Source organism: Pararge aegeria, chromosome 25 (genome assembly GCF_905163445.1).
Source record: "Pararge aegeria chromosome 25, ilParAegt1.1, whole genome shotgun sequence".
Taxonomy (NCBI): Eukaryota; Metazoa; Arthropoda; class Insecta; order Lepidoptera; family Nymphalidae; genus Pararge; species Pararge aegeria.
This window is the reverse complement of record NC_053204.1, coordinates 4,246,550-4,272,980: the sequence shown is the minus strand read 5'-3', so window position 1 is coordinate 4,272,980 and position 26,431 is coordinate 4,246,550. Positions and strand designations below refer to the sequence as shown.

Here is a 26,431-nt window from a genome sequence, read left to right as displayed (position 1 = left end):
CGAAAAGCAGGAGAATCTGTGTGGTGTAATTTATAATTTCTTCAATCCTTATACTCCACACCAAAAAGATCTTCGGCAATATACCCTCTATTATATATATAAATCACACCACACAGATTCTCCTGCTTTTCGCGGAGTATAGCTAATTAAGCTTAATTTTGATAATTTACCTAGCGTTTGTTATTATATTTGTCTCTTCTTAGACCATTGTCGAGTTTGAGATTTTCTACTTACGTTTACTTATTCGATGTCATGTAAGTTAACTGCGACAAAACGCTGACTCTTGTCTGGTTGGAGGCTTCGGCCGTGGCTGGTTACCGCACTACTGACAAAAACGTGCCGCTAAGCGATAAAGCGCTCCGGTACGATGTTGCGTAGAAACCGATTAGGGATATCATGAGTTTAACGTAACTGCCGATACTCCCTGACAGGTAAGCCCGCTACCATCTTAGACTACGCAGTCTTCTGCATAGTCTAAGATGGTAGACTGGATGGGTAACCTCTTTAGAGTACCAAATTGCTGCATATTAAGTTTATCCCAGTAGGAATTCAAAAACAATTTATGACCAGTAGGTATTTTTGATGAAACTTTGATACCGCAGTAGGTAGGAGCTCGATTTCAATTTCGGAAGCTGATTTCGAATCCCAGCACCTCTTATCTTTTTTAAGTAATGTGCGTTTTAACATAAACACTTTCCACCAGGTACGATTGCAGCCACGGGCTTGCTTGAAGTAAAATAAGAAAAAAAAAACTTACAGACTTACATTAAATGGTATAAAATATATGTGGGTAAGGAATTTAGGCTACAATGTCGACCAATTGTAGCCCTTTCAAGATAAAACTTAAATTATTAGTATAACCATAACTATACTGATGTAACTATCAACGACTGATAATAAAGGCTGGGCTACTTATGTTATTAGAATGCAACAACGTTAGCGCGATTCAGTAGGTTTACAGTGACATCTATGTTTTGCTTCTGCAAATAACTTTTGTATGGATTACACAAAAGTTATTTAAACCACTCACTCGCTGACCTAAATCTCAGTAACTATAAAGTCTAGAAACTTGAAACTTTGAATGTAGGTCCCTTAGAGAATTAAAGATGTCAGTTAATAAAAGCTTTCGCGAACATTCACGCGTAAAGGGGTGAAATGGGGGTTGAAACTTTGTAAGCTAATCTTATGTTTTTTAAAGTTGGGCTGAAATGAAAATCGATTTTTCGGTTTAAAATTATAATGAATGAGGCAATTTATTATAAGCATTTTTTTTAATATGTTATAAGGGTGGTGAAATAGGTATGAAACTATGAGTACGAACATTTTATTGATTAGGAACTATTAACTAAGCCTTCAGGTTTTACATTAAGAAGGCCTAATCAAGATTTTTGTATCAGCTAGGATGGAATGTTACTACACCCGCCCCTAAGGGGGTTATATTAGGGTTGGGAGGTTGCATAAAAGACTTGTTTTTAAAGTTAGAGATATAAAAATCCATTTTTATTTCTGAATAACAAAACTTATGGATGTTTTTATTTAAACATAAGGAAGGTCAAAAATACTTCTACAGACGCCGCTGAGAACATTATGGACGTACTCGTATATACATAATATACCAAAGTTGACGACTCAATGGCGCAGTGAAGAGTGTCTCTGCTTTCCGGCCGTGGGTTCGAAAATGTTTGTGTGATGAACATACATTTTTTCGGTCTCTGGGAGTTTATCAGTAAATTATAAGTTTTTAAGTATATTATCCATAAAAATATTCATCAGTAATCTTAGTACCCATAACACAAGCTACGCTTACTTTGGGGCTAGATGGCGATGTATGTATTGTCGTAATAGGTATATTTATTTATTATTTTCCTTCACCATTAAAGCATATGACATTTAAGTGCTTAAATTAAAAACTCCGAAAAACCAGTTATCGTGCCGGGGATTGAACTGGGTCCCTCGAAAGAGGAAGCCTTCTTTAACTTTTTTAAATTATGTGCGTTGTAATAAAAAAATTAACGTGCTTTAACGGTGAGGGCAACATCGTGAGGAAACCTGCATGCCTGAGAGTTCTACATAACGTCCTCAAAGCAAGCGTGATGGACTATGGCCTTCGACCTTTCTCATTCTGGGAGAATAATCGTGCTCAAGGACACTCGTGAAAACCATACTAACTAACTATAGTTTTGTAAGATAAAATATATCTCAGCTTTAAAGTTTAAAAAAAAAAAATGTTTTTTTTTTAACGCAGGTCGGCCAGTCGCCCGCGTGTCTTGGTGGAAGTCGCACGCGTTACTGGCTAATTCAGAGGCCCGCGCTGCGCTGACTTTTACACTCCAGCGAAGCGATTACGGCACTGAAATCACTTGTCAGGTAACATTTTTATAACTAAACTCTTGGGCAAGGCACTAATTAATGTGTCTTGGTTAGAAGCAGGTGTTACTTTGTGGAATTCCATGAAAAGCATAGTTACTGCATGTAAAAGAGGAGAATCTGTGTAGTGTAAATTATAGTTTCTTCAATCTTTACACTCCACACAATACTTTACAATGAATAATGGTTTACATAACAATTATTCATTGTAAAAAAACGCTTATTACTTACTAAAACATTAATTATATAGAATGGCGAAGCGTCGCCACGGCCTGTGTCGCCACGCCAACAAATAGGTTTACCCTATACCTAGAGGTTTACCATCAAAAATGTGTGAGCCGTCACGGGACGCCGGGCAGATATGGCGTACTGAAAAGATAAAGCATTACAAATGTCCCATAAAATAATGACTGTTTATAACATTTCTATTAAAAGCAAAGTAAAATTAAAAATAATTTTGAAGCCGTGATAACTAAACTACTCATAGTACATATATTCTATAGTATAGTATAGAATATATGTACCGGTCTATACTATACTATATATATGTAATATATAAACCGGTCAGTATCGCCACGACAATAGCCCGGTTAACCCTCGCCTATAGATGTTTCACATCAAAAGTTTTACAATAAAATAAATTCTGTTGGTACCCTCACAAGCCTGTATCCTAGGTGCCTATTGAAGTTGTAACATTGTTGCGTCGTATATATTTATTATATTAAATGCGTCGTTTGTTGCATAAGTAACACTCGATTAACGTTAATAGATTATGTATTTTATTTATGTATTATTTACATGACCTTTTTCTTTAACAGGCTGTAACGGATCCCTCCATAACGCCGCTCTCAGAAAATCTTACCATAGACGTGAACCGTAAGTATTTTTTTCCTTATGAAAACTACTTATGTATCGTTCAACATTATTTCGTAATTCGGTTGCACTTTTTATACTTAATATTATAAAAGGAAAGATTCTCTGTTCGTATGTACCCAATATGTTCTGAAAGTACGGGACCGGTTTTAATCTAAACTACCACGGAGTAATATACGCTATAATTTTTAGAGATACTCTATTACAGATACACATAGGGACAGAATTTCAGCCGTCATTTGTTTATGGACGGACAGTCCAGTATGCTAATAATAGAGGTCAATGGGATATTATAGTTGGTCGCTAGCTGGATTCAGTCCGTATCGGCTGAATGTGGTTCGAGAACATTCGATTGGTTTGCGGTGCGATGCGCTAATCAGTTTTGGTAGTTGCGATATGAAGTTCTAATAGGAAGGTAGTTTTGTTAATTATTCGAAAACTACCCATATTCTAATGTTTTTATTCCACTACAAGTTAAGTTACCTGACCTGGTAATGGAGGTTTTTTTTAATCTACTACCAGTTAGCCCTTGACTGCAATCTCACCTAGTGGTAAGTGATGAATGCACTCTAAGAAGGTAGCGGGCTAACCTGTTAATGAGTATGGTAGTCATACCCCTCATATGTTTCTACGCGACATCGTACCGGAACGCTAAATCGCTTAGCGGCACGTCTTTGTCGGTATATGGTTGTAACTAGCCACGGCTTAAGCCTCCCACCAGGCCCTGCCGGGAATCGATCCGGGACCTCCAACATGAAATCCCAACCTCACCTCTAGGCCAGGTGGCGATGCCGCCACAGAATTAAGAACATACAGAATCCTCATTCAGACATTATTCATAAAAAAGTCCGCGACAGCATATCACTACCTTTTAAGGTTCACTTATAGGCGAACCAAGTCTGGTGTAAAATATACGATACGACTGAAAAAAAATTATAGAAATCTCATATCTTTTCGGAGCAGTTTAAAGAAATTAACTCGTAAATCTCAACCTACGTCAGTCGGTTATAATGCGCCCATTTATATCCCGCGGGATGTTAAACCGGGGAACTTTGTAATTGACAGCCCGTTGATGTGTGTGAACGTGCCTTTACAGCCGAGTGAAATATTAACGCGTGTCTATGAAGTTTTTGATGTATATTTTATTAAATGCTCGCGTTAACTTTATCCCTACTTAAAGATGGAGAGTTAATGGCGTTAAAGAAGAAACCGACAAACTATAAAACCTTTTGACGACCTCGCTGGCGCAACGGTGAGCTCTGTGAATTTTAGTAGGAGGTTCGATTCCCACAAATTTGGCAATTTATAATTTCTGAATTTTCTCTGGTCTTGTCTGGTGGGAGGGATAAAATAACGACCTATATACCTACTTCCCCGATGTACGCATAAGCTATAGCCTATAAATTTGGTAAATTTCATCAATATCAGTGCAGTAGTTGAGCATCAAAAACAAACCAAAAGCCAAGCTCTTTCGCAATTATAAAATTAAACATAAATATAGTGAACAATTCGAAGTTCGCCACCATGCAAAACTTAACTCTAACGTTAACCAGAGCCCAGTATATATGGTGCCAGCAAAAAACTTACATAGCGCGATATAAAACTAACTATAACTGGTACAGCGCCATCTATGTTACGTGAAGAGCAACCGGAATTCCATTTTAAAAAGCAGCCTGTTGATTACGGTACTGAAAAATTAGGTTTCCCAAAAAAATTTATGACACTCATCTACACTGATATATTAAATGCGAAAGTGTTTGTTTGTTTGTTACCTATGTTAGGTTCAACCTGTGCACCGATTTTGATAAATATGGCACAAAGATTTTTATCTTTTATCTTTATTGTATCCAACCTGGAAGGAAGTGATTTCCACGACACTGGGAATCCTAGAGTGGAAATTACAGAATGTTTGAAAAAAATAAAGAATTAAATACTTTTATATTCCGGGAAACCAAAAGTCTCGCGAGGTTATTAGGAAAGCGAAAAACTGATTAGGTAAGTTATAATCAAGGGTCAAACTTCATTTTACATGACAATGTTCAACATATTTTGCACGCGTCATAACATTAGTAACAAAGTATAATACCTATAAATATACTATGACAACGCACACATCGCCATCTAGCCCCAAAGTAAGCGTAGCTTGTGTTATGGGTACTGAGATGACTGATGAATATTTTTTTAATGAATAATACACATTAATACTTATAATATACATATAAACACCCAGACACTGAAAAACATTCATGCTCACACAAACATTTTCCTGTTGTGGGAATCGAACCCACGGCCTTGGACTCAGAAAGCAAGGTCGCTGCAAACTGCGCCAATCGGCCGCCAAAGTAGTAGTATAACATTCAAAGTCAAAGTCAAATATTTCTTTATTCAAATAGGCACATAGATGGCACTTTTGATGCGCACATTACATGTAAAATATGACATAGGAGTGGGTTGATGGCGAAAAATAAATTCGTCAATTAAAAACTAAAGCTACGAGGGTTCCAAACGCTCCCTGGTCTAAGAAGAAGCCCACAACAAACTTAGCTGGTTGTTATTTTTTTTTTGTTATCACCATCTCACATTGTCATTTAAAAACTAACAAAGAAGCAACCTGGTTAAAGCAATAAATTAGCATTACTATATCTATACTTATATTATAAAGAGGTAAGTGTTTTTTGTTTTTGAAGTTATACTTGTACTTATTTAGCGGCGTTAGGATAAAAATATGGGAGTGAAATTATACGACGTAACGAAATGCGCGCGCACATGGTAACACGATTTTAAGAGGATGAAGGTAGTTCCGAATACGAGTGAGAGGGGAATACATCGTCTACCTTCAGGGCGCCGTCACTAAAAAACCGGCACCCCGAAGCTATAAGGTTTGACAGTGTACACTTTCAATTGTCAAAGTCTGCGGACTCAATCCGGTGATTTAATTGATTCAATTGTACAAAAATCTCAAATTTTAATGTTCAGTGAAACTTGGTGAATTAACTAGATAATACGTTATAATAAAACTTTCAATGTATTAAATGGCTACTATTGTAAGTGTCGTTTTCTCTACAAACGAAGAATAAGGCGTAAGATAAAATTTTTGAAAAGATTGTTATCTTGTTACGCTAAAGAAGCATAACTTCTAACGTTTTTTCTAAACGTTACACGTTTTTTGTACCCAATAGGCTCAGAAAGTATTAGGCCGATATTAACCATTTCTTCGCTCAAGGAATGCTTTGATATCACGAAATAACATAGGCTATAATTTATTTAAAAAAAATGGAGATCTTTAAGAAATTTGCAATAATGTAACCCAAAAGAAATTTTTTTCCTATAGAATTCAATATTTGGCGTGCCCTGAGAAAACTATTGATGATACATAAAAAGTTTGTACTACATGATTCAAGTACTCATTATTAGCTACAAAAAAGTCCACAAGGGATTATGACTAACTATCATAGTTAAGTCGCAATAGCAGTTTTTGTTTACTAAAGAATTATTAAATGGCCGGTTAAAACAAAAGTTGGCTACATTAGTATCGCAGTAATAATTCTTTTTGAAATTAAACGTTTTATCAGGTATTAATATAGCAGTAAATACTTTTTATTTCATTCCAAATGGTTATGACGGCCATTTGGCGCAGTGGGCAGCGACCCTGCTTTCTGAGTCCAAGGCAAGGTTCGATTCCCACTACTGGAAAGTGTTTTAACATGAATGTTTTTCAGTGTCTGGGTGTTTATCTGTATATTATAAGGATTTATCTATGTTATTCATTAGAACATTCATCAGTCATCTTAGTACTGATAACACAAGCTTCGCTTACTTTGGGGCTAGATAGCGATGGTTGTATTGTTGAAGTATATAAATTATTTATTTATGTAATTTAAAATTTAACGCAAGTGAAAAAATTAGGTCTATACCTAAACAAACCTGTTATTTTTTAAGACATTCACTTAACCCGTAATTTAGTTGTATAAAAAATAAAAAACAAATGTGTAAAAACGACACCTGATTTTTTAAATTAAATTAAGTTTATTTCTTTCACATTTGTTTTATAAATATAACCTTAAATAAACTATGTAAAACTAAATAAAATGTAAAACCTCTTCGAAACCACAGCAGCGAGGCACAGTTCCTAAGATGCTGGCAGCATTGCCCCTTTGGATGGCATAACTAATTCGTTGGCCAAGGTAACTGCCCGCTCTAGGATCACCGGTAGACTCGATAACCCTTTTCGATAATCCAATTAAGTTTGAAAAGTAACTTAATTGAATGTCGCATATCTACCACATAAACTACGGGGTCCTCAAAACAACAAAAAAAACGGACGAAGTCGCGGGTAACAGCTATTTCGTATAATAATACAGGTATGGCAGCCTCAGATACTATATGAATTATCTTTCAACTGATTATCGGAAAATCAGTAGCATATTTACTGCGAAAAGCAAGCCAGTTAATTAAGCTTTCACGTATTTACGTGGCATTATAGTAATTGAAAGCGACCATGTGTGGTGTATCTCTAGCTATTTTGCAGTTTGTACGGTAATCATGCAAACGGTCGCAGTGTTATGGACAAGGTTAACATTTTTAGCTACACTTCTGTTTCAAAAGCGACGGGGTATGTTTGCGTCTGTAGTTAGCATCGTAGCGCGTAGTATTCAAGATGGCCGCCGAAACAAAATGGCCGTTTACATATTTTTTCACAACACCCTCAATCGTTTAGCCTCTGGGCAAAGCTCACAATTACCGGTTATGTAATATTAATATTAGCTGGTATTTGGGAGTACTGACACTTAAGACTTTTTTTTAATACTTAAATAAATTCATGCCAGGTTCATGCGTGGCCGTTATAGTGCCATATATATCTTGAAGTTATATAGCGCATTAGGTAGGAGCTCGACTTTACTTTCGGGGGGCCGAATTCGAATCCCAGCACCCACCTGTAACTTATCTAAGTTATGTGCGTTTTAAGTAATTAAACTATCACTTGCTTTAACGCTGTAGGAAAACATCGTGAGGAAACCTGCATGACTTAGAGATCTACATAATGTTCTCAAAGGTGGATTCCACCAATCCGAACTGGGCCAGCGTGGTGGACTACCTTACACCCTTCTCATTGCGGGAGGAGACCCGTGCTCTGTAGTGGGCCGGTATTGAGTTAATGTGATGATGATGAGATATCTTATTACTTATTAAGATTTAGTTTAGTACTATACTAGGAGCCATCACATCAAAACAGTATAAATAAACCATAGAAATGTTAATACTTAAACTATACAATAATTGGTATAGCACAGGTTGCTTCGATTATGGTATAGAAAGAAAGAAAGAAAGCAAGAAAACTTTATATGGATATACACACACTAGATTTAAAATACAACTTAATAGTCTACACAACAATTATAGGAACGGTGTGATCCCAAAATGATCTTCACTCAGCATGTTTGCAGTGCCTGTTAAAGACACAGCGCTGATCTTCCGTGAAGCCAGACGTGACGTTTGGACGGTAGGCACTGACAGAGCGACGCTTAAAAACTATGGATATGCCATAAAATAATATATATTATAAATATATGGTATATGGTTGCTAAGGAATTGATACTCCTCACAATAAATAAAGCTGGTGATGAAGTGCCGCGAGAATTACTTAACAAGTAACGCCTCGACTTCCGAAAAAAGCAATATTTTGTAAAAGTTTATGAGCTGAGAACATTTGGCTATATAATTGATAATTGAAATAACATATATTATATATATATATATATATATATATATATTGAATATGATATAATTTATAATTGATTAAATAACTTAGATAATTGCAAACTTACGCACCAAAATGCTCAAAACCGTCTCGGTATAAAGTACCTATAACCTAATAATTTTATACTTGGCTCCCACTTATGAATGTTTTAGGAAATATTGTATTGCTTGCTTTTTACTTGTCAAACGGAGTCAGTTATTTTTCTAAAAAAAAAAAGTGTTTTATTTTTCATCTATTTTATCATCCGCAAGTATCTGAACTGCCCTTCCAGCTTCCATTTTCCCCAGTACCCACAATATGAGTACCTACCTTGAAGGCCGCTTGGCGCAGTTTGCAGCGACCCTGCTTTCTGAGCCCAAGGCCGTGGGTTCGATTCCCACTACTGGAAAGTGGTGTGATGCTATTCTCACTTAACCGTTAGAGAACTCAATACACCTTTGAAAGTTTCCTTTGTTAAAGTGCACTATATATTATCTCAATGATTGAATCAATGTTTGGGAAGGCACTGTCCCCTAAGATACGGGATTTCCTAGTTTAGGGGTCAGGATTCCAAAGACTTATTGTACTGAGTTTTTCTAATAAATATTTTCTATTTCTATGAGCATGAATGTTTTTCGGTGTCTGGGTTTATATGTATTTTTTAAGTATTTATGTACATAATTCATAAAAATATTCGTCAGTCATCTTAGTACCTATAACACAAGCTACGTTTACTTTGGGGCTAGATGGCGATGTGTGTATTGTCATAGTATATTTATTTATTTATTATTTACCTTCAAATCACCACCACCACCACCACCTTCGGCTGCATCATCAGGTTTAATTGCAGTCAAGCGCTCTAAGCATAAAAAAAATAATTATAAAATAAGTTTTTATATTTTCAATACATAATTTACACTAAAAAGTAATGAAAAGATTGTTTACATTATAAGAGAAGATAAAAAAATGGAGTGTAATTAACATACAATGAGCTCGACGGACACATGTACTCGCCTATGTAACATTTATATTTCGCTTTTTACAATTCCGAAAGCTCCGCTCAGGAATTCTGAATACTTTAAAATTTAAATGCGACTCTGCGCGGTAAATACTGATTTCTGATATTCAGTTGCGCAGAATTCGTGATTTTTTGCCTCGACTCGTTCACATTTTCAATATTTTATATTTCCAATTTCAGTAATCTTGTATTTCGTATCGTGTTTATTGTTTTATCGATTTCGGATTTTCGTGCATTTTTTTAACGACTCGAAAATGTAAAAATTGGCTTTCAGTTATATTTTTCGTCTACTAAAAAGTTTACAGGTATAAAAAAGAATAATAAATTCATCGTTTTTTTTTTGCGAGATAACCTAGATAACATTGAAATAAAAAAAGTAAAGCAAGGTTTAGTACCTAAGATCTTGACAGGATGGCTTCTTTGAATGACAACACTAATTCTCCGGTGCAATCGCTAAACTACGCACTTCAAACCGGAGCAATGCTACTAAGCATCAGAAATATTCATGGTGCTAGTACTTCCCCGGTCGAGCTCTGTGACAGAAAGCTCTATCCACGCTGGCGAGGTAGATCACCATTTTTTTTTTTTGTAATGTCACCTTTTTTCAGTGATTAAATTGGATTGAAATAAACTCGTGCAGTTTACTAGGCTACATAAAATTGCTAAGGCAATTAAAATTTGAATTAAAAAAGATTTCATTCGGTAAACAAATTACCGAATGAAATCTTTGAGATGTCTTTCAGTAAGTTCAAAGTTTATATAAAACGTAAGCTTACAGAAAAATCCTAGTATAATGTTAAGGATTAGTTAAACGATAACAGCTTGGGTGTAAATTGCTCAAACTTCATAGCTTAATATTAATTTACTGTGAGATGGTGATACACAGCTAAGTTTGTTGTGGGCTCTTCTTAGACCAGGGCGCGTTTGGATCCCTCGTACTTATAAGGTTTAAGTTGGCGAGCGAAGTTATCACCATCCGCATACAATTATGTAAACATATATGTATGAACGCTTCATAAGTGCCTGTAATAGGCCTACATGAATAAAGAAATTTTGAATTTGAAATTTGATACATGTTTATCGTTTAGTGATTGCTCTGCGACCTGAGCTCTGAAGTCCGAGACTACTAGTAATAAACAGTCAAGTATTATCTGCCCAAGGTCAACCTGTCGAGCGCGTCGTGTATTGAAACAGTTTTCCACTTGAGCCAGCGATTGCTAACTAACTCTGGTTCCTTGGAACAACCAGAGTTACAAACATAGCTAATTGAGTCGCGAAGCTAAATTGGCAATGGGCGAGGTACTTCGGTCGGAGGACCCATGGACTTTGGGTCCAAGGTGCTGGAATGGCGACCTCGCACCGGTAAACGCAGCTATGGTAAACCCCTGACGATGTGGACGGATGAAATTAAGCGAGTTGAAGGGCGTTGGACCCAAGCAGCACAATACCGTGGTATTTTGGAGAACGTCGGGATAGGACTTGGAATAATACTAGTTTTCACATCTTAAATTTGACATAATCGAGCAGAGTTTCCTCCTACAATCACTTGATACAGAATTAACGCTTGAGAACGTAATGCTTCTACTTTTATACGGCTCAGGTACCGTTCACAATGTTGATAACAAAACGAACCTATCATATTTTACGATATTAGTTTCCGGTTAAGTTATTTCACAAAATATATTGTTATTATTCTAATTGAAAAACATTAAATATTTAGATAAGTATTATTACGAATTATATTAAGTGAAATAGTACTATTAAAGCAATTCTATATTAATAAATCTTGTAGTGACGTCATAACATAATATTGTAAAGTTCATTGAATTGTTATAATTATTTTTTTGTTTGTTTTTATTATTGTATTTTTTTTTTTGTTCTCGTTTTAATCTGCTATGTATTTAATTAGTGTAATTTGTGTTAACCGTACTAATTGAATTAAGATTAATGAATATGCCATGACGATGATGATGAATCTTGTAGTGACGTCACGACATGTAATACGGCGTAGCTTGCACGTGTCAAACGCTAACACTTACCTTTCACTTTGTTCGTGCACAATTATTTAGTTTAATTTAGTGACATACTATACGAAACTGAACTGCCAAGAATCTATAGATGCAATCCTCAGATTTATTTCCCTTATTTTTTATTTTGTTTGTTATTCTATTTAAAATGTAGGGCACACGAATGTATCGCGACGCCAGCGTAGTCTTTAATTAATGATATATTGGAATTTTCTTTTGTTTTAATGAATGTGTGCACACATCTTAGTTGACCTATTTAAAGAACGTAGGATAAAAACATTCTACAGTATAAAAGTTTAATTCACAGTATGTGCCTACCTATTTGGTTTATGTGGCCTTTAATTTTTTTAGATTAAAGCATTTTTAGCTACACTTCCGTTTTAAAAACGACGGGTTTTGTGCGCGTCTGTATTTAGCATCGTACCGCGTAGTAGGTAGTGTTCTTTGCTGTTTGATAAAAATCGGTCCAAGATGGCCGTTGAAACAAAATGGCGGTTTATAAAAGTTTAACTCACAGTATGTGCCCACCTATTTGTTTTATGTAGCCTTTACTATTTTTTTAGATTAAAGCATTTTTAGCCACACTTCCGTTTTAAAAACGACGGGTTGTGTGTGCATCTGTATTTAGCATCGAACCTTTCATAAAACAAACTACGCTTACTTTGGGGCTAGATAGCGATGTGTGTATTGTCGTAGTATATTTATTTATTATAATGTTATCTATATGACATTGTAATGGTATTGTAATTGAATATATAAATAAATGGTGGACTACGACCTAAACCCTTCTCATTCTGCGACGAGAGCCGTTCTCTATAGTTGGCCGGTAATGAGTCGTCGATGACAGCCAGAGGGCGTTTAAGAAAAGTGGTATTTCACCTGTTCATCTGTCCACAGTACGTCCACTGTGGGTACGATTGCTGGGGGGCAAGCGTCCACTGGTCGCTGGACAGAGTACAGAGCTGGTGTGCCAGGCTGTTGGTGCTCGTCCCAAACCCAGCATTTCGTGGTGGAAAGGTGGTACCAGATTGAAGACTATCAGGGAAACTGTAAGTACCCAATACCTATATACTAATCTAAAGAGTAAGTCATCATCATCAAGTGGAAGGTACCAGGTTCGATTTCCGGCAGGAGCAATTTAGGATTTTATAATTTTTTAATGAATTTTCCTTGTTTTTATAATTTTTATTAGTGTTTTTACCTACACTTGGAGGAATTATCAATTTTATAAATTTAAAATGCACATAAAAACAGTCGCTATAAGACTGATGTGAAAGGCATATACTAATTTCGGCATCGACGGTAGGAGAGCCGTAGATTAATTGGTGAAAGCGTTCAGGCCGCGATTGCCCGAGAGTCGCCGGTTCAAATCCTGTCGGTTCCGAAAATTTTTATATGCATTTTAAATTTATAAAATTGAATTTTCTCTGGTCTGCTCTCGTGGGAGGCTTCGTTCGTGGCTAGTTACCACTCTACGGACAAAAATGTGCCGCTAAGCGATTGAGTGCCTGTAATAGGATTTGACGGCCGATTGGCGCAGTGGGCGGCAACCCTGCTTTCCGTGTCCAAGGCCGTTCGATTCCCACAACTGCAAAATGTTTGTTTGATGAACATGAATGATTTTCAGTGTCTTGGTGTTTTATATATATTATAAGTTTTTATTTATATACTTCATTATAATATTCAGGAGTCATCTAAGTACCCTGAACACAAGCTACGCTTACTTTGGGGCTGGATGGCGATGTGTGTATTGTTGTAGTATATCTATTTATTAATAGTTCTAAATGAATAAAACATTTTTTTTTATTTGAAAATTTAAATTATCTTTTAACCCAGATAAGCCTGAAACTAAAATTTTCTGAAAATTTTGAAAAAAGTTACATTATTTAGTTTATTAGATCTTATGCAACATAAAAAAAATTATGAAAAAAAAATTAAGTGTAAGGCTTTCAGGGAAACAGCCGTCCTATATGTAGGACAGTAGGATAATAAGAGGAAATAAAAGACCATTTATGACAAAACAGAATGTAATCAAAAAGTGTAGTTTATTAGATAACTATTGATTATATTACCCATTGTTATATGTAATTTACTAGATTAACACTATTTATGAATGATATGTTTCAAAACACTTGACACACACTCCAACATCACATTTCTTGCAACGTGTCAAGCATTTTTTGTGACATTGACGACAGTGTGTTTGCTTCGATTGAGGAATAACCAGATGATTCATTTGGTCTTTACGACTATCAGCATGTTCATGATGGGAGGGTCGGCTAGGCCCTCTTTTGGCATTTTTTCTGTTTGATTCAATCAAAGCAATTGCTACCCTTCTGCGAAAGCCAAGATGATCCAATTTTCCATGATTTATTTTATATAACTGCCATGCATTATGTTCGGCCAGATCAATCATGTGTGTGAGCAACGGCATGTACCATTTCTTACCTCGTATACCAATTCGGTAGTGTGAAATATTTTCATCAGACCGATCCACTCCTCCCATATATTTGTTATAGATGGACACCATATGTGGTTCTTCTATGACAATGTTTCTCTTTTGACTTTGTGACAAGCGTTTGGCAGATTGTTTAGGATTTATTCCTACAGCATTAGAAGCAATACTGAATATATTATTGTCATGCCATTTAGCAATAATGAACGTGTTGTCATGTGTCGTTCTGTAATCAAAATTCAAACCACTCAATTGGGCGCTTATCTTGGCAAGCGCCTTGAACATCTGGCCAATTCACGGGATTTTTTGCCAAGTCCCGTTTTCTCCATTCGTAGGTACGCCTACGTTTAGTTCGACCTGTAGAATCAGAAGGTTCTTCTTCTGTATCACTCACCATAATCTGCCCTTGAATCATTACTTCAGCCGGTTGAAGCAGAATGTTTCGTGGCAAATTATTCAAAGTTACATTATCTTCTTCACCCGAATCTTCGTCAGTGAGACAGTCAGGATCAACAGGAGGAGGTAGAATACATATCAGTCGTTCTCTATAATCTTCTTCATTATCAGAAACATTTTCTAAAGCATCTAAAAATTTCATGCGCAGCTAACGGTCTGTAAAGAAAAAGTTGTATTATTGTACTAAAATCATGTATATTATCCTACTGTCCTATATATAGTACGCTAGTATTTGTAACAAGTTATACGTAATTTATTTATATTATTTTGCTAGAATATTTATTTAGTACAAAAGTTAAGGTTATCAACTAGATATTAACACAGAAAAAAACAACTCACGAGTAAAATATAACTTTTTATACATACCTGTCATTTGCCATGTCTGCAACGCACTTTTATTACACACTTATAAGGCAAAATATAAGGTAAAAACTGTTAAAATAACTGTCTTTTTATTTTTTCTAATAAAGCTGACACGTTTCTTACTGCAAATCATAAGACTAAATAATCTTAGATAAAGAGGGTATTCTGATATTTTTTTTTATTTCTACTGTCCTAAATATAGGACAGTAGGCTTATCTGGGTTAATTTGATAATCTTTGTTAATCTCTTGATATCGAAGAGCGATGTCTCCTGACACAGGTTTAGTAATACTACACTTAAAAAAAGGCTCGAGCCAATTAACGTTTACAGTAATTTTATTTACCCAAATAAACTAATTTTATTTTTATTTATTTTATCACGATATAGCCAATTTATTATATCTCTTCCAAGATACCAAAAGTTACATATCTTTAATGACTAATCCATTGTGATCAGATCGATTGTATTGTGTGTCCAGTTTACAATCATTAGGAAAGCCCGATCTGTATCGTGATTCATTTCAAGATTACAATCGCCGATGTCTTTATAAGATAAACTATTGTCAATAGTTAAAAGGTCAGGATACCTTACATGCTGTATTTAATTGGCAATTGATATGAGAACAAATTTCTGGTCTCAATCGTTTATGGACTTTATGGTGAGTAATTTGTATCCTGCGAATGGATTATTGAGTCATAAGCAATTTTATATAGAGTCTATGTATTATACAATTGACTTGGCGTTTAATACCTAGTTTCGTAGGTTTTGACATATTTCACAACAGATGTCGTTAGTAGGTGAATACTTCGCGCTATCATCTGGTGTTTTAGTTTATTTAGTAAAATGTTGTTATAGCGAAACCAAACAAACAGTTTTAATGTATTGAATACCTGACTGAATGAATATGCACAGCATAATGCTAAAAGTAGAGAAGCTAACGAGTTTATGGCGTGTTTAGAAACAGATATTCATTCAGGAGCGATAATAATCCATATCTCAAAGGCAGCCCAATGATTTTTATCCTTTAAAATACGTGCCTTTACTCCTCTCAAAACTGTTTTATTACCTTAATTGGATAATTTTAACGAATAGAATATTATTTCAAAACATTTAAAAATTTTGGTCTTTTTGAAGTTCTACTAACAAGATGGTAAAGTGGAACCCTTTTGTTTGTTTCTTTGACATATACAGCCAGATTTGACTGTTTAAACGCCGTCGTATATTTTGAATTATTTTTCAAGTGTGTGTTATGGGTTATGCAATATTTCGAATAAGCATTTGTTACGATATCACCGACGGGAACTGTTTTTTTATACAACGTGTAAATGAAAACTTAATATTACACAGGGTTTAGAGGAACATTTTGTTCTGTCTCTGAGGAACCGAAAACCTAATAGTTTAGAGTAAACCACTGCCATAGTTTTTACTGAAGGGAATCAGACACGGCCCTAACATCACATTCAATATTAAAATCACGTGTCCCGTCACTTTATTAAGTACGCGTCGTGAAGCGTTGGTACTTTGCGCGTGTCCGTCTTTTATCTTCATTAGGGTTGCCATAAGTAAACATCTAGAATATGTTGAATTCGTTTGTATGGAAAAATAAATATGCTTATTTTAATTTAATATTTTTACAAGGTGATTCCTTATGAAATATACTTATGCATCATTCAACATTATTTCGTAATTCGATTACACGTTGTTGACGGCCGATTGGCGCAGTGGGCAGCGACCCTGCTTGCTGAGTCAAAGGCCGTGGGTTCGATTCCCACAACTGGAAGATGTTTGTGTGATGAACAGGAATGTTTTTCAGTGTCTGGGTGTTTATATGTATTTTATCAGTATTTATGTATATTATTCATTGAATAAATATTCATCAGTCATCTTAGTACCCATAACACAAGCTACGCTTACTTTGGGGCTAGATGGCGGTGTGTGTATTGTCGTAGTATATTTAATTATTTATTTATTTATTTATTTATTTTATTTATTTTATATGCTTGTATTTTATTTAACTTTTTGTTCCACTACTAAGTTAGCCCTTTAGTGCAATCTCACCTGACGGTAACAGATGATGCTGTCTGGTAGAGGGCTAACCCAATGGCAGTTAAAAGCCTTAACTTACTTAACCCTGTTAAATAATCGATTTCTATGCGCTATCGTACCGTATCACTAAGTCATGGCAGCTCGTTTTTGTCGATAGCGTTGTAACTAGCCACGGCCTAAGAACTACTACCATGTTTTTTTTTCTTTAACAGACTTCATCTGATGGCAATGTTACCAGCAGTATCCTAACATTAGTGCCCTCTATAGAAGATGCTGGAAGGGTCATATCGTGCAGAGCAGTACAGCCTATGCTATCTCACTCTACTCACGAAGACGGATGGAAACTTGAAATACAACGTAAGTCATTATCATCCTATTTTAGTGCCCATTTTCACTAAACGAAGGAGTCACCTTAATGGGATGCCTATTGATTTAGGTGATTCCTAGAAAAAAAAAAAGTTTCACAATCTCTTTATGTTGTTGATCAGTTCAGTGAATAAAACTTGTGTTTGTGTTTGTAACAAGCTCACGTGAACAAAGTGAAAGTCAAAGTCAAAAATATCTTTATTCAAGTAGGCCCTTAGGTGAGACTTTTGATGCGTACATTACATGAGAATTACACGGTGGTGAGATGATGGCGATAACCATATTCGTAAACTTAAAACTAAAGCTACGAGGGTTCCAAACGCGTCCTGGTCTAAGAAGAAGCCCACAACAAACTTAGCCGGACTCGTAAACTGACACTTGACAGTTAAAAAATATTCTTATCCATACGAAAAATTCAAAATATGATAAACACAAAATACCACATTTTTCTGCAAAGAACCATAGACAAGTAAAGTTATATGACTTGCAAATCGATTGGTGAAAGGTGAAAATCTGGGCCTAGGAATCTTCTTTCATGAGGCGTTGCGTACTTACTCATTGCCTTGAACGTAGTTAGTGAAAACGGGCATAAGTTTTTTTTAATCCAGTTCAAGTTGCGTGCAATCTCACCTGGTAGTAAGTGATGGCGCAGTCTAAAATGGTAATATCAAATTAACAGTGAATAGGCATCTTCTAGGCTCCACCTTAGGCTGCAACATCGCCTATCATCAGGTGTGATTGCAGTCTAGCGCTCGTCTATAAACATACAAAAAAACAAGCGTGGTAAACATACAAAAAAGGTTAAGTGGTTAAGTAGTAGGTAGGTTATTTTAAACTAATACCATCGGTGTCTACGTGCCGTCTTACGAAATACTGAATTCCTTGGCAGCTCGTTTGGCGGTAGTCCCGAAATGTCCATATCCTAAGCATAAAAATGCAAAATGTTAACATTTTGTATTTTTGGTATTCTCTAAAATATTGGATAGAAGCGAACGTTCATTTGCGGAATTCCTGAAGATCTTTTTGCTCTAGAGTTGAAGACTGAAGAAATTATAAATTCCACCATACAGATTCCCCTGCTTTTCGCGGAGTATAGCAAATTAAGCTTAATTTTCATAGCTCTAAAATGAATTTACACGAAAAGTTCAACGAAAATATGTATATTTTTTTGGAATTTACAACTTAATAATTATATTCAGACTCGCAACGTCGAGGTATAACCTAAATCTTCATATTTTATTATTCATAAAGTCTGCTTCGGTTTCTTTTACGATGGTAAATAAGTCTTGAAGTTTTAGGTTGACCGTTTAAGGAGCAACGCGTTTGAATACCTGAGTAAAAGAAAATTGTAGGTATAAAACTGATATGTTTTTGGGAATTCATTAAGAAAGGTAGCATCGGTTGCTACGAGTTTATGCCTTTCTTATAATATAGGTACTATCTATATATATCTATATCCCTATCCCTACTAATATTATAAATGTTACGCTTTCACAACATCATGCCCGTTAGAAATCAATGATTAGGTCTAGGTTGGAGTTTGTGCCTTGAAGGTACTAAAATAAGGTAGCTCCGTCACAAAAAGCTAGAGTATGAGTAAGAGAGTATATACCTACGCAGTCGCAACTCCGGGCACAGTATATATATATATATATATATATATATATATACATATATACTAGATGTGCCCTGCGGCTTCGCCCGCGTAATTTTGGGAGGCAGCATACTGCTACATAGTCTATACCTATAGTCATATATGAGATTTTTTCACAAAAAATTTTTTATCTTACGTAATTTTTTAATTTAATTTTTTCAATGAGAACTATACTATATTATTTCTAATACCTTCAAGAATATGTATAATAAGTTTCATGAAGATCGGTTAAGTAGTTTTTGCGTGAAAGCGCAACAAACAAACTTTCATTGACATTTATAATATTAGTAGGGATTAATATATATTATGTATATTTTATATTTATGCATTATGTATATTTTATATTTATATATTACTTATATTTATTTAAATTATATATGTATTTATATCTTTACATTTTGGTATTTATGTATCAACACTCTTGGCATTATCCCGTTCTCTTGCTGTAAGTCTACAAAGGTTGTCTGTAAGAGTTTGCTTGCAGCAATAAGGCCGCCTTTGCATGTCTACATTGTGTACTGTATACTCCTTACTGTTTCTTTTACTGTATGTTATACGTGCAATAAAGTGTTTCTTCTTCCTCTTTATAGTATTGATATGAGTATAGATATAGGTAAATGTCTCTGGGGACTATTTATAGATCGACCAAAGACCAATACTTTTGTAAGCAAGCCAACTGAACCAAGAAGTTCTTTCTATATTTATATAAAGAAACAAGCCGACCCAAGCGCCATCTGTCGGGCTGATTTGTGAATCTATACCATCCAGGGTGCCACCCAAACGCATAGCAAAAAATTCATTCAAATCGGTCCAGTCGTTTAAGAGGAGTTCAGTGACATACACACGCAAACAAGAAATATATATATATATATAAAGAATAATATACAGCATTTCCGAATGCACTGTGAGACTTCATAGTACTGTTTTAAGTACGTGTGTTTATCTATTGCGAAGCTTTAATCTGTTTGTTTGTCCACAGATCTACCAGTAGTGAAGTTGGAGTTGGGTGCAAACTTGGACGCAGACAAAGTTGTTGAGGGATCCGACGTGTATTTAGATTGCATGGTGCGGGCGAACCCGTGGCACACACATGTGTATTTCACACATAATGTAAGTATTTTCATGAGCTATACGGGGAATCCCCGATTAATATTCTCTCTAAATCATTAACAAAGCCGTTATAGCCCAGTGGTTAGGATTACGGCTTTACTTTCGCGGGGCCGAGTTCGAACACTGGCATCCACACCTCTAACATTTCTAAGTTATGTGCGTTTTAAGAAATTAAATATCACTTGCTTTAACGGTAAAGGCACATAATTTAGAACATACAGAAACCGTGTACACGACCAATATTGGAGCATCAAGAACCACTCAACTTTAGTAGTGTTTCTCGAACAGGCGGTTAGTTCACTCCATTTAGCAGTTGACAGTAATTATTTTACCTCTAATGCTCTTAACAATCTAAACAATTTCGGAAAATTGGAAAGGTTTGTTAGCTAACAACATTATGCGGGTGTGAAGTCTGTCGTGCGCGGGGCGTTTTCACTGTTTTTGGGTACAACGCACTGCATGCAATAATAGCAGAATGAGGGTTCTGCATTTTCTTAACTCTGTGGTTAAAGAAAAACATGGTGGGGAAACTTGCATGTCTGAGAGTTCTCCATAATGTTCTCATAGGTGTGCGATGACTTGCGGATCCGAAACGAGGTCGCTTACTAAGGGCCTCATAAGAAGGCTCAGAATCACTCAGCGGGCGATGGAAAGAGCAATGTTGGGAGTATCTCTACGTGATCAAATCACAAATGAGGAGATCCGTAGAAGAACCAGAGTTACCGACATAGCTCAGCGAGTTGCAAAGCCGAAGTGGAAATGGGCGGGGCACATGGTTCAGAGAACCGATGGACGTTGTGGTTCCAAGGTGTTGGAATGGCGACCCCGCACAGGTAAACGTAGTGTTGGTCGTCCCCCAACAAGGTGGACAGACGACATCAAACGAGTCGCTGGAAGCAAGCGGCCCAGGACCGTGGTTTTGGAACTCTCTACAAAAGATCTCTATGTCCAGCAGTGGACTTCAGTCGGTTGAAGTTATGATGATGATGATGAGGCGTGCGAAGCCTACCAATCCACACTTGGCCAGCGTGGTGGACATTCTGAGACGTTCACGTTGGAGACCCGTGCTCTGGCCGGTAATGGGTTAGGGATAGTGATTATGGGTATAAGTATTATTATACAACGTGTAAATGAAAACCGAAATAATAGTTCACGAGGCTTTAGAAGTACATTATTTACTGTCTCTGAGACTTATCTGTGAAACCGAAACTCTAATGATTTAAATAAAAAAAGAGCAACTACTGAGTTTCTTGCCGGCTCTTCTCGGTAGAATCTGCTTTCCGAACCGGTGGTAGAGTCACACAAACATACATAATTGACGTTTCAAAAGTGCTTATACAGTAGGCCTACTTGAAATAAATGAATTTGAATTTAAATCACAAACAACCCTAACATCACATTAAAAATTTAAGTGAAAATCAAAGTCAAAAATATCTTAAATATATCATTGGTGTATGTGATATAAAAATACGGCATTACTTTTATGTGTAATAGTACTGTTTGTTTCGCTTGAAAAGCTAATAAATAAATATTTTTTTATTCAAGTAGGCTCGTAGGCTCGTAGGTGGCACTTTTGATGCGTACATTACATGAGAATTACACGGTAGTGAGATGATGAGACGAAAACCGTATTCGTAAACTTAAAACTAAAGCTACAAGGGTTCCAAACGTGTTCTGGTCTAAGAAGCAGCCCACAACAAACTTAGCCGGGTGTTTTTTTTTTTGTTATCACCATCTGACATTGTCATTTGAAATTATTAGCAGAGCAACCTGGTTAGAGCAATAATTCACACCCAAGCTTTTTTATCAATCACGTAGTCCTTTATACTATAATAGGACTTTTCTGTAAGCTTGCGTTTAATACAAACTTTGAACTTTTTAAGAGACATCTCCGAGTTGAAAATCATGTGAATCCAGTGACTTTCTTAGGTACGCGTCGCGTAGCGACGTAGGTACTATGCGTGTGTCGGTATTTTGTCTTCAATAGGGTTGTCATAAGTCGCCACTGTTTTCATTTTAATGCATTCGTGTGTATGGAAAAAGAAATATGCTTCGTTTTGATGTAATATTTTTACAGGGTGATTCCTTATGAAATTTACTTTTGCACCTTCAGCAGTATTTCGTAGTTCGGTCACACGTTGTAGAATAACATCACATAGAAGGTCAAAAATGTATTAAAGCATATCACTTTACTCTTTTTGGCGTCACCAGCGTATTACGTCAATGCCAATGTATTTTTCAGTGGAAGTGCTATTTAATTATTCGTTTCGCAGTATTTATTTTGCGAACGATAAATGAAATTCAAATATCAATAATTGATGAACTGGCATAAAATGTAAATGAAATGAAACTAACCGTTTTATGTTATTTCCGGTAGCTTTTGGTTTTTTGATTGAATTTTTAAAACTAGCTTCTGCCCGCGACTTCGTCTGCGTGGACTTCAGAATTGAGTCTATATATGAGCTTCGCTCGTTAATAATTTTTAATTTTACCACGGCAACTATTTATGAGATTGGCATAGACAGCTCGTAAACAATTTTTAATTTTTCCTCGGTAACTACTTAAGGAATCGGGATAAAAGGTAGCCTATGTTCTTTTCTGTATCAAAGGCTACATGCATGCCAAATATCATCCAAATCCACCACTGTACGGGAGCTATGGTGATACGCTCGACCGTAACAATAGGAAGATCTTCCTTCGAGCGGGTGATCGTGCTCGGGAACCGAGGTCTGAACATTCATATTTAGAAGTTGTATATACATAGGCTTTCTTCGTGCACACTTCGCTAGCGCGATGCAGGATTTTTGTAGCGCCATCTAGTTATGTTATGTGGAGACCGCTACAGCCGTTTTTATGTGATTGAGTAACAAACATACAAACATCCTTTACATTTATAGTATTAGTAGGTTTTTTGATTTGAACATATTTCGCTTTTTAACTGGTAATACTCTGGGGCTTAAAATTTAAAATGCATATAAAAAATTTCGGAACCGACAGTTTTTGAACCTGGGACTCTCTGGCAATCGCGGCCTGAGCGCTTTCTCAAATTAAGCTACGGCTCTCCTACCGTCGATGTCGAAATTAGTATATGCCTTTCACATCAGTCTTATAGCGACTGTAGCGACTTTTTTATTTAGATTTTTTTCTACAGTTATTTAAATTTTTATTTTTACTTTATACACTTTTTTTTTTACTTTTTACTGTTAAATATTTACTGATTGTGTTGGTTTCTGTTGGTCTTTTTTTACATTTTATTTAAATTTTTTTAAAGTAAAACGACGCAGTATTATAACTGAGACGCCTGTCTCAGTTATAATAACGCAACCTGCGGCGCGGTTGTTTGCTCAGTTTGATACTGGAGCAGACTGAAAAAAAGCACTTAGCATTGTTACCAATGCACAGTATAGGGCTGAGTTTGCGGTCATTTGCCATATTGTTAATAATAATTTGGTAATAATTTAGTTTAAGATCTTGTTTTAGCAATAAAGTATTATTATTATTTATTATTCATCTATCATTTATTCTTTTTCATTTTTTTTTAATTCTTAACAATGCTTAAAAAAAATAAAAATCTATTAAAAATTTATAAAAAAAAAACATCCACCCTTCGCTAGCGGGGCTTTTGAATGCCCAAGCAACCGGCGGTCAGGGCTCCAGAGTGAGATATTATTATTATCTTTATTTATTATCATTAATAAATGAATTCTAAACCCCCAGCAACTCAATCAATGACCTCTTGACCCTAGGGCGTGACAGTGAAACCAGGACCAGGCGTCGTGGTAGCCAACCAGAGTCTGGTGCTGCAAAGGGTGTCCCGTCGGGTGGCTGGAGCCTACGTCTGCATTGCCAGGAACAGCCTGGGGGACGGTGCTAGCGAGCCCCTGATTTTGGACGTTAAGTGTAAGTTATACTTAAATACATGCATATTTGTTAAACACCTACGCCTGAAATTGATGGACACGGCGTCATGTTGCAGGACGAGTACCTCCAGAATTACAGAAATACACCATACAGATTCTGCTGCCGTTCGCGGAGCAAATCATAAGCTTAGTAATAATAAGATATTTATATACATATATATTATATATAAATATATAAGTTCTACTATATATATGTAGTATTAGTATGTATTGTATATGTAATGTTTATAATTAGCACAATTTAAGTATTGCACTATCCCGTTTACTGTAAATGTTTCTTCAACCAAAGGTTGTCTGGAGGAGATCGCTTCAAGCGATAAGGCCGCCTTTGTGCATATGTATATTATCGTTTTTTTTTTTTTGTTAACCGGTTTTATATTTGTATGTGCAATAAAGACTTTTTCTTCTTCTTCTTAATTTTCATAACATATTATGGATTTCCGCAAAGTAACGCCTGCTTCTATCCAATATTTAGGTTCATATGATAATTATATCACGGTGCCAGTTAATACCAGATTGTAAAAATAAAGCTGAAATTCATTTCCAAGCTATTTGGCTACCGAATCCTAAAAAAACAAAACCACTTCCATCGTATGTATGGAGTAAATATGGAGTAAATCCATACAAATTACATGTCAAACGCACGCACACATACGTCGGATCAATGTAAATATTTGGCTATGCGGCATACCGCAAAATGTTTACATACATAATACCTTTTGGTTAATGTAAACGAATCGTTTTTAGGTATAGGTATATTTAAGCCAAATACCTTTTTTTTTTTTAACGTGGTGGAAAAGCAGTTTTTTGTAGAGCTTTTTGTGACAGAGCTCGTCCGGAGAAGCACAAAAGCACTGCATACCCTTAAATTTTTGTATAACTCATAAAGAGGCCGGATTTTATACCATTTTCCTTCTTTATGCATTCCCTAGTCAAAAACCCTGCGCACGCCATTGCTTACAGCTATACCTCAGGTTTTTTTTTTTCTTTTTTGTTTGTATTAAAGGGCAATATTAGAGGGCAAACGAGCAAGTGGGTCACCTAATGTTTAATGATCCCCGCCGCCCGTAAAAATCTGCAGCACCAGAGGAGCCACCGATGCGTTGCCGGCTTTTAAGGAATTTGTTTATCCGCCCCTTGAATAACCCTAGATTGTATTTTTGAGGAAACACATCAGATGGGAGATTGTTCCATAATTTGCAAGTAATACCTCAGGTTGATAACACAGGGTTACACGTTGCAGGATGTGTTCATGGCATGAGCTCCGAAGTGTTGCTTTAATTATAGAGGATGGTTTCCTATTACAAATTATCTTATCTTATATCTTTAAACGAGCAATTCTTGTATATATATGAATGGAATCTCGGAACCGGCTCCAACGATTTTTATGAAATTTAGTATACAGTAGGTTCCAACAATTATTATACCTATGCCTTTTTATCCGTGTTATAACGATTGTTGTCCTTTGATTCAGTGGTCTGTATCTTTGTGTTCAGATAGCCCTACGTGTAAAACCCAGCAAGCGGGGGTGTTGAGGGCTGCGAGGGGTGAGATCGTCGAGATTGACTGCGAAGTTGATGCCAACCCTAAGGTAAATAAACCTGCAGTACCAAAAATATATGAAAACCTTGTTATAAAGTGCTTAATGTGAATTATTTTTTGTCCGCAACAGGAACCGATGACATACCACTGGTGGTTTAACAGCTCAACCCATTCGAAGCTTGAACTGAACACGTTCGCGATGAACGCGCAAAACAGCCTTGGTAAAGTATTAAATACTAATTCTTTAAGTACAAAATTAAAAGTAACTTTTTAGAAAAAAAAAGCGCAAAACAGCCTTGGTAAAGTATTAAATACTAATTCTTTAAATACAAAATTAAAAGTAACTTTAAAAAAAAAGCGCAAAACAGACTTAGTGAAGTATTAAATATTAATTCTTTAAATACAAAATTAAAAGTAACTTTATAGAAAAAAAACTACCTCCAGCACGGATAGCATGGGCAGGAGACAATTTTATTCCTGGGGAAAGGATAACAATT

The 26,431-nt window shown here is 35.9% G+C and overlaps 1 protein-coding gene across 1 annotated transcript in view; it reads left to right on the top strand.

Annotated features, from left to right (window-relative positions):
* The window catches only part of LOC120634866, a 118,784-nt gene that overhangs the window by 78,934 nt on the left and 13,419 nt on the right, over positions 1-26,431 (top strand). The window contains exons 6-13 of the mRNA XM_039905708.1: positions 2,246-2,367; positions 3,186-3,243; positions 12,920-13,071; positions 17,555-17,699; positions 20,342-20,472; positions 24,219-24,372; positions 25,889-25,983; positions 26,065-26,155. Coding sequence (XP_039761642.1) covers positions 2,246-2,367; positions 3,186-3,243; positions 12,920-13,071; positions 17,555-17,699; positions 20,342-20,472; positions 24,219-24,372; positions 25,889-25,983; positions 26,065-26,155 — 948 coding nt within the window. The remainder of the gene's footprint in view (positions 1-2,245; positions 2,368-3,185; positions 3,244-12,919; positions 13,072-17,554; positions 17,700-20,341; positions 20,473-24,218; positions 24,373-25,888; positions 25,984-26,064; positions 26,156-26,431) is intronic.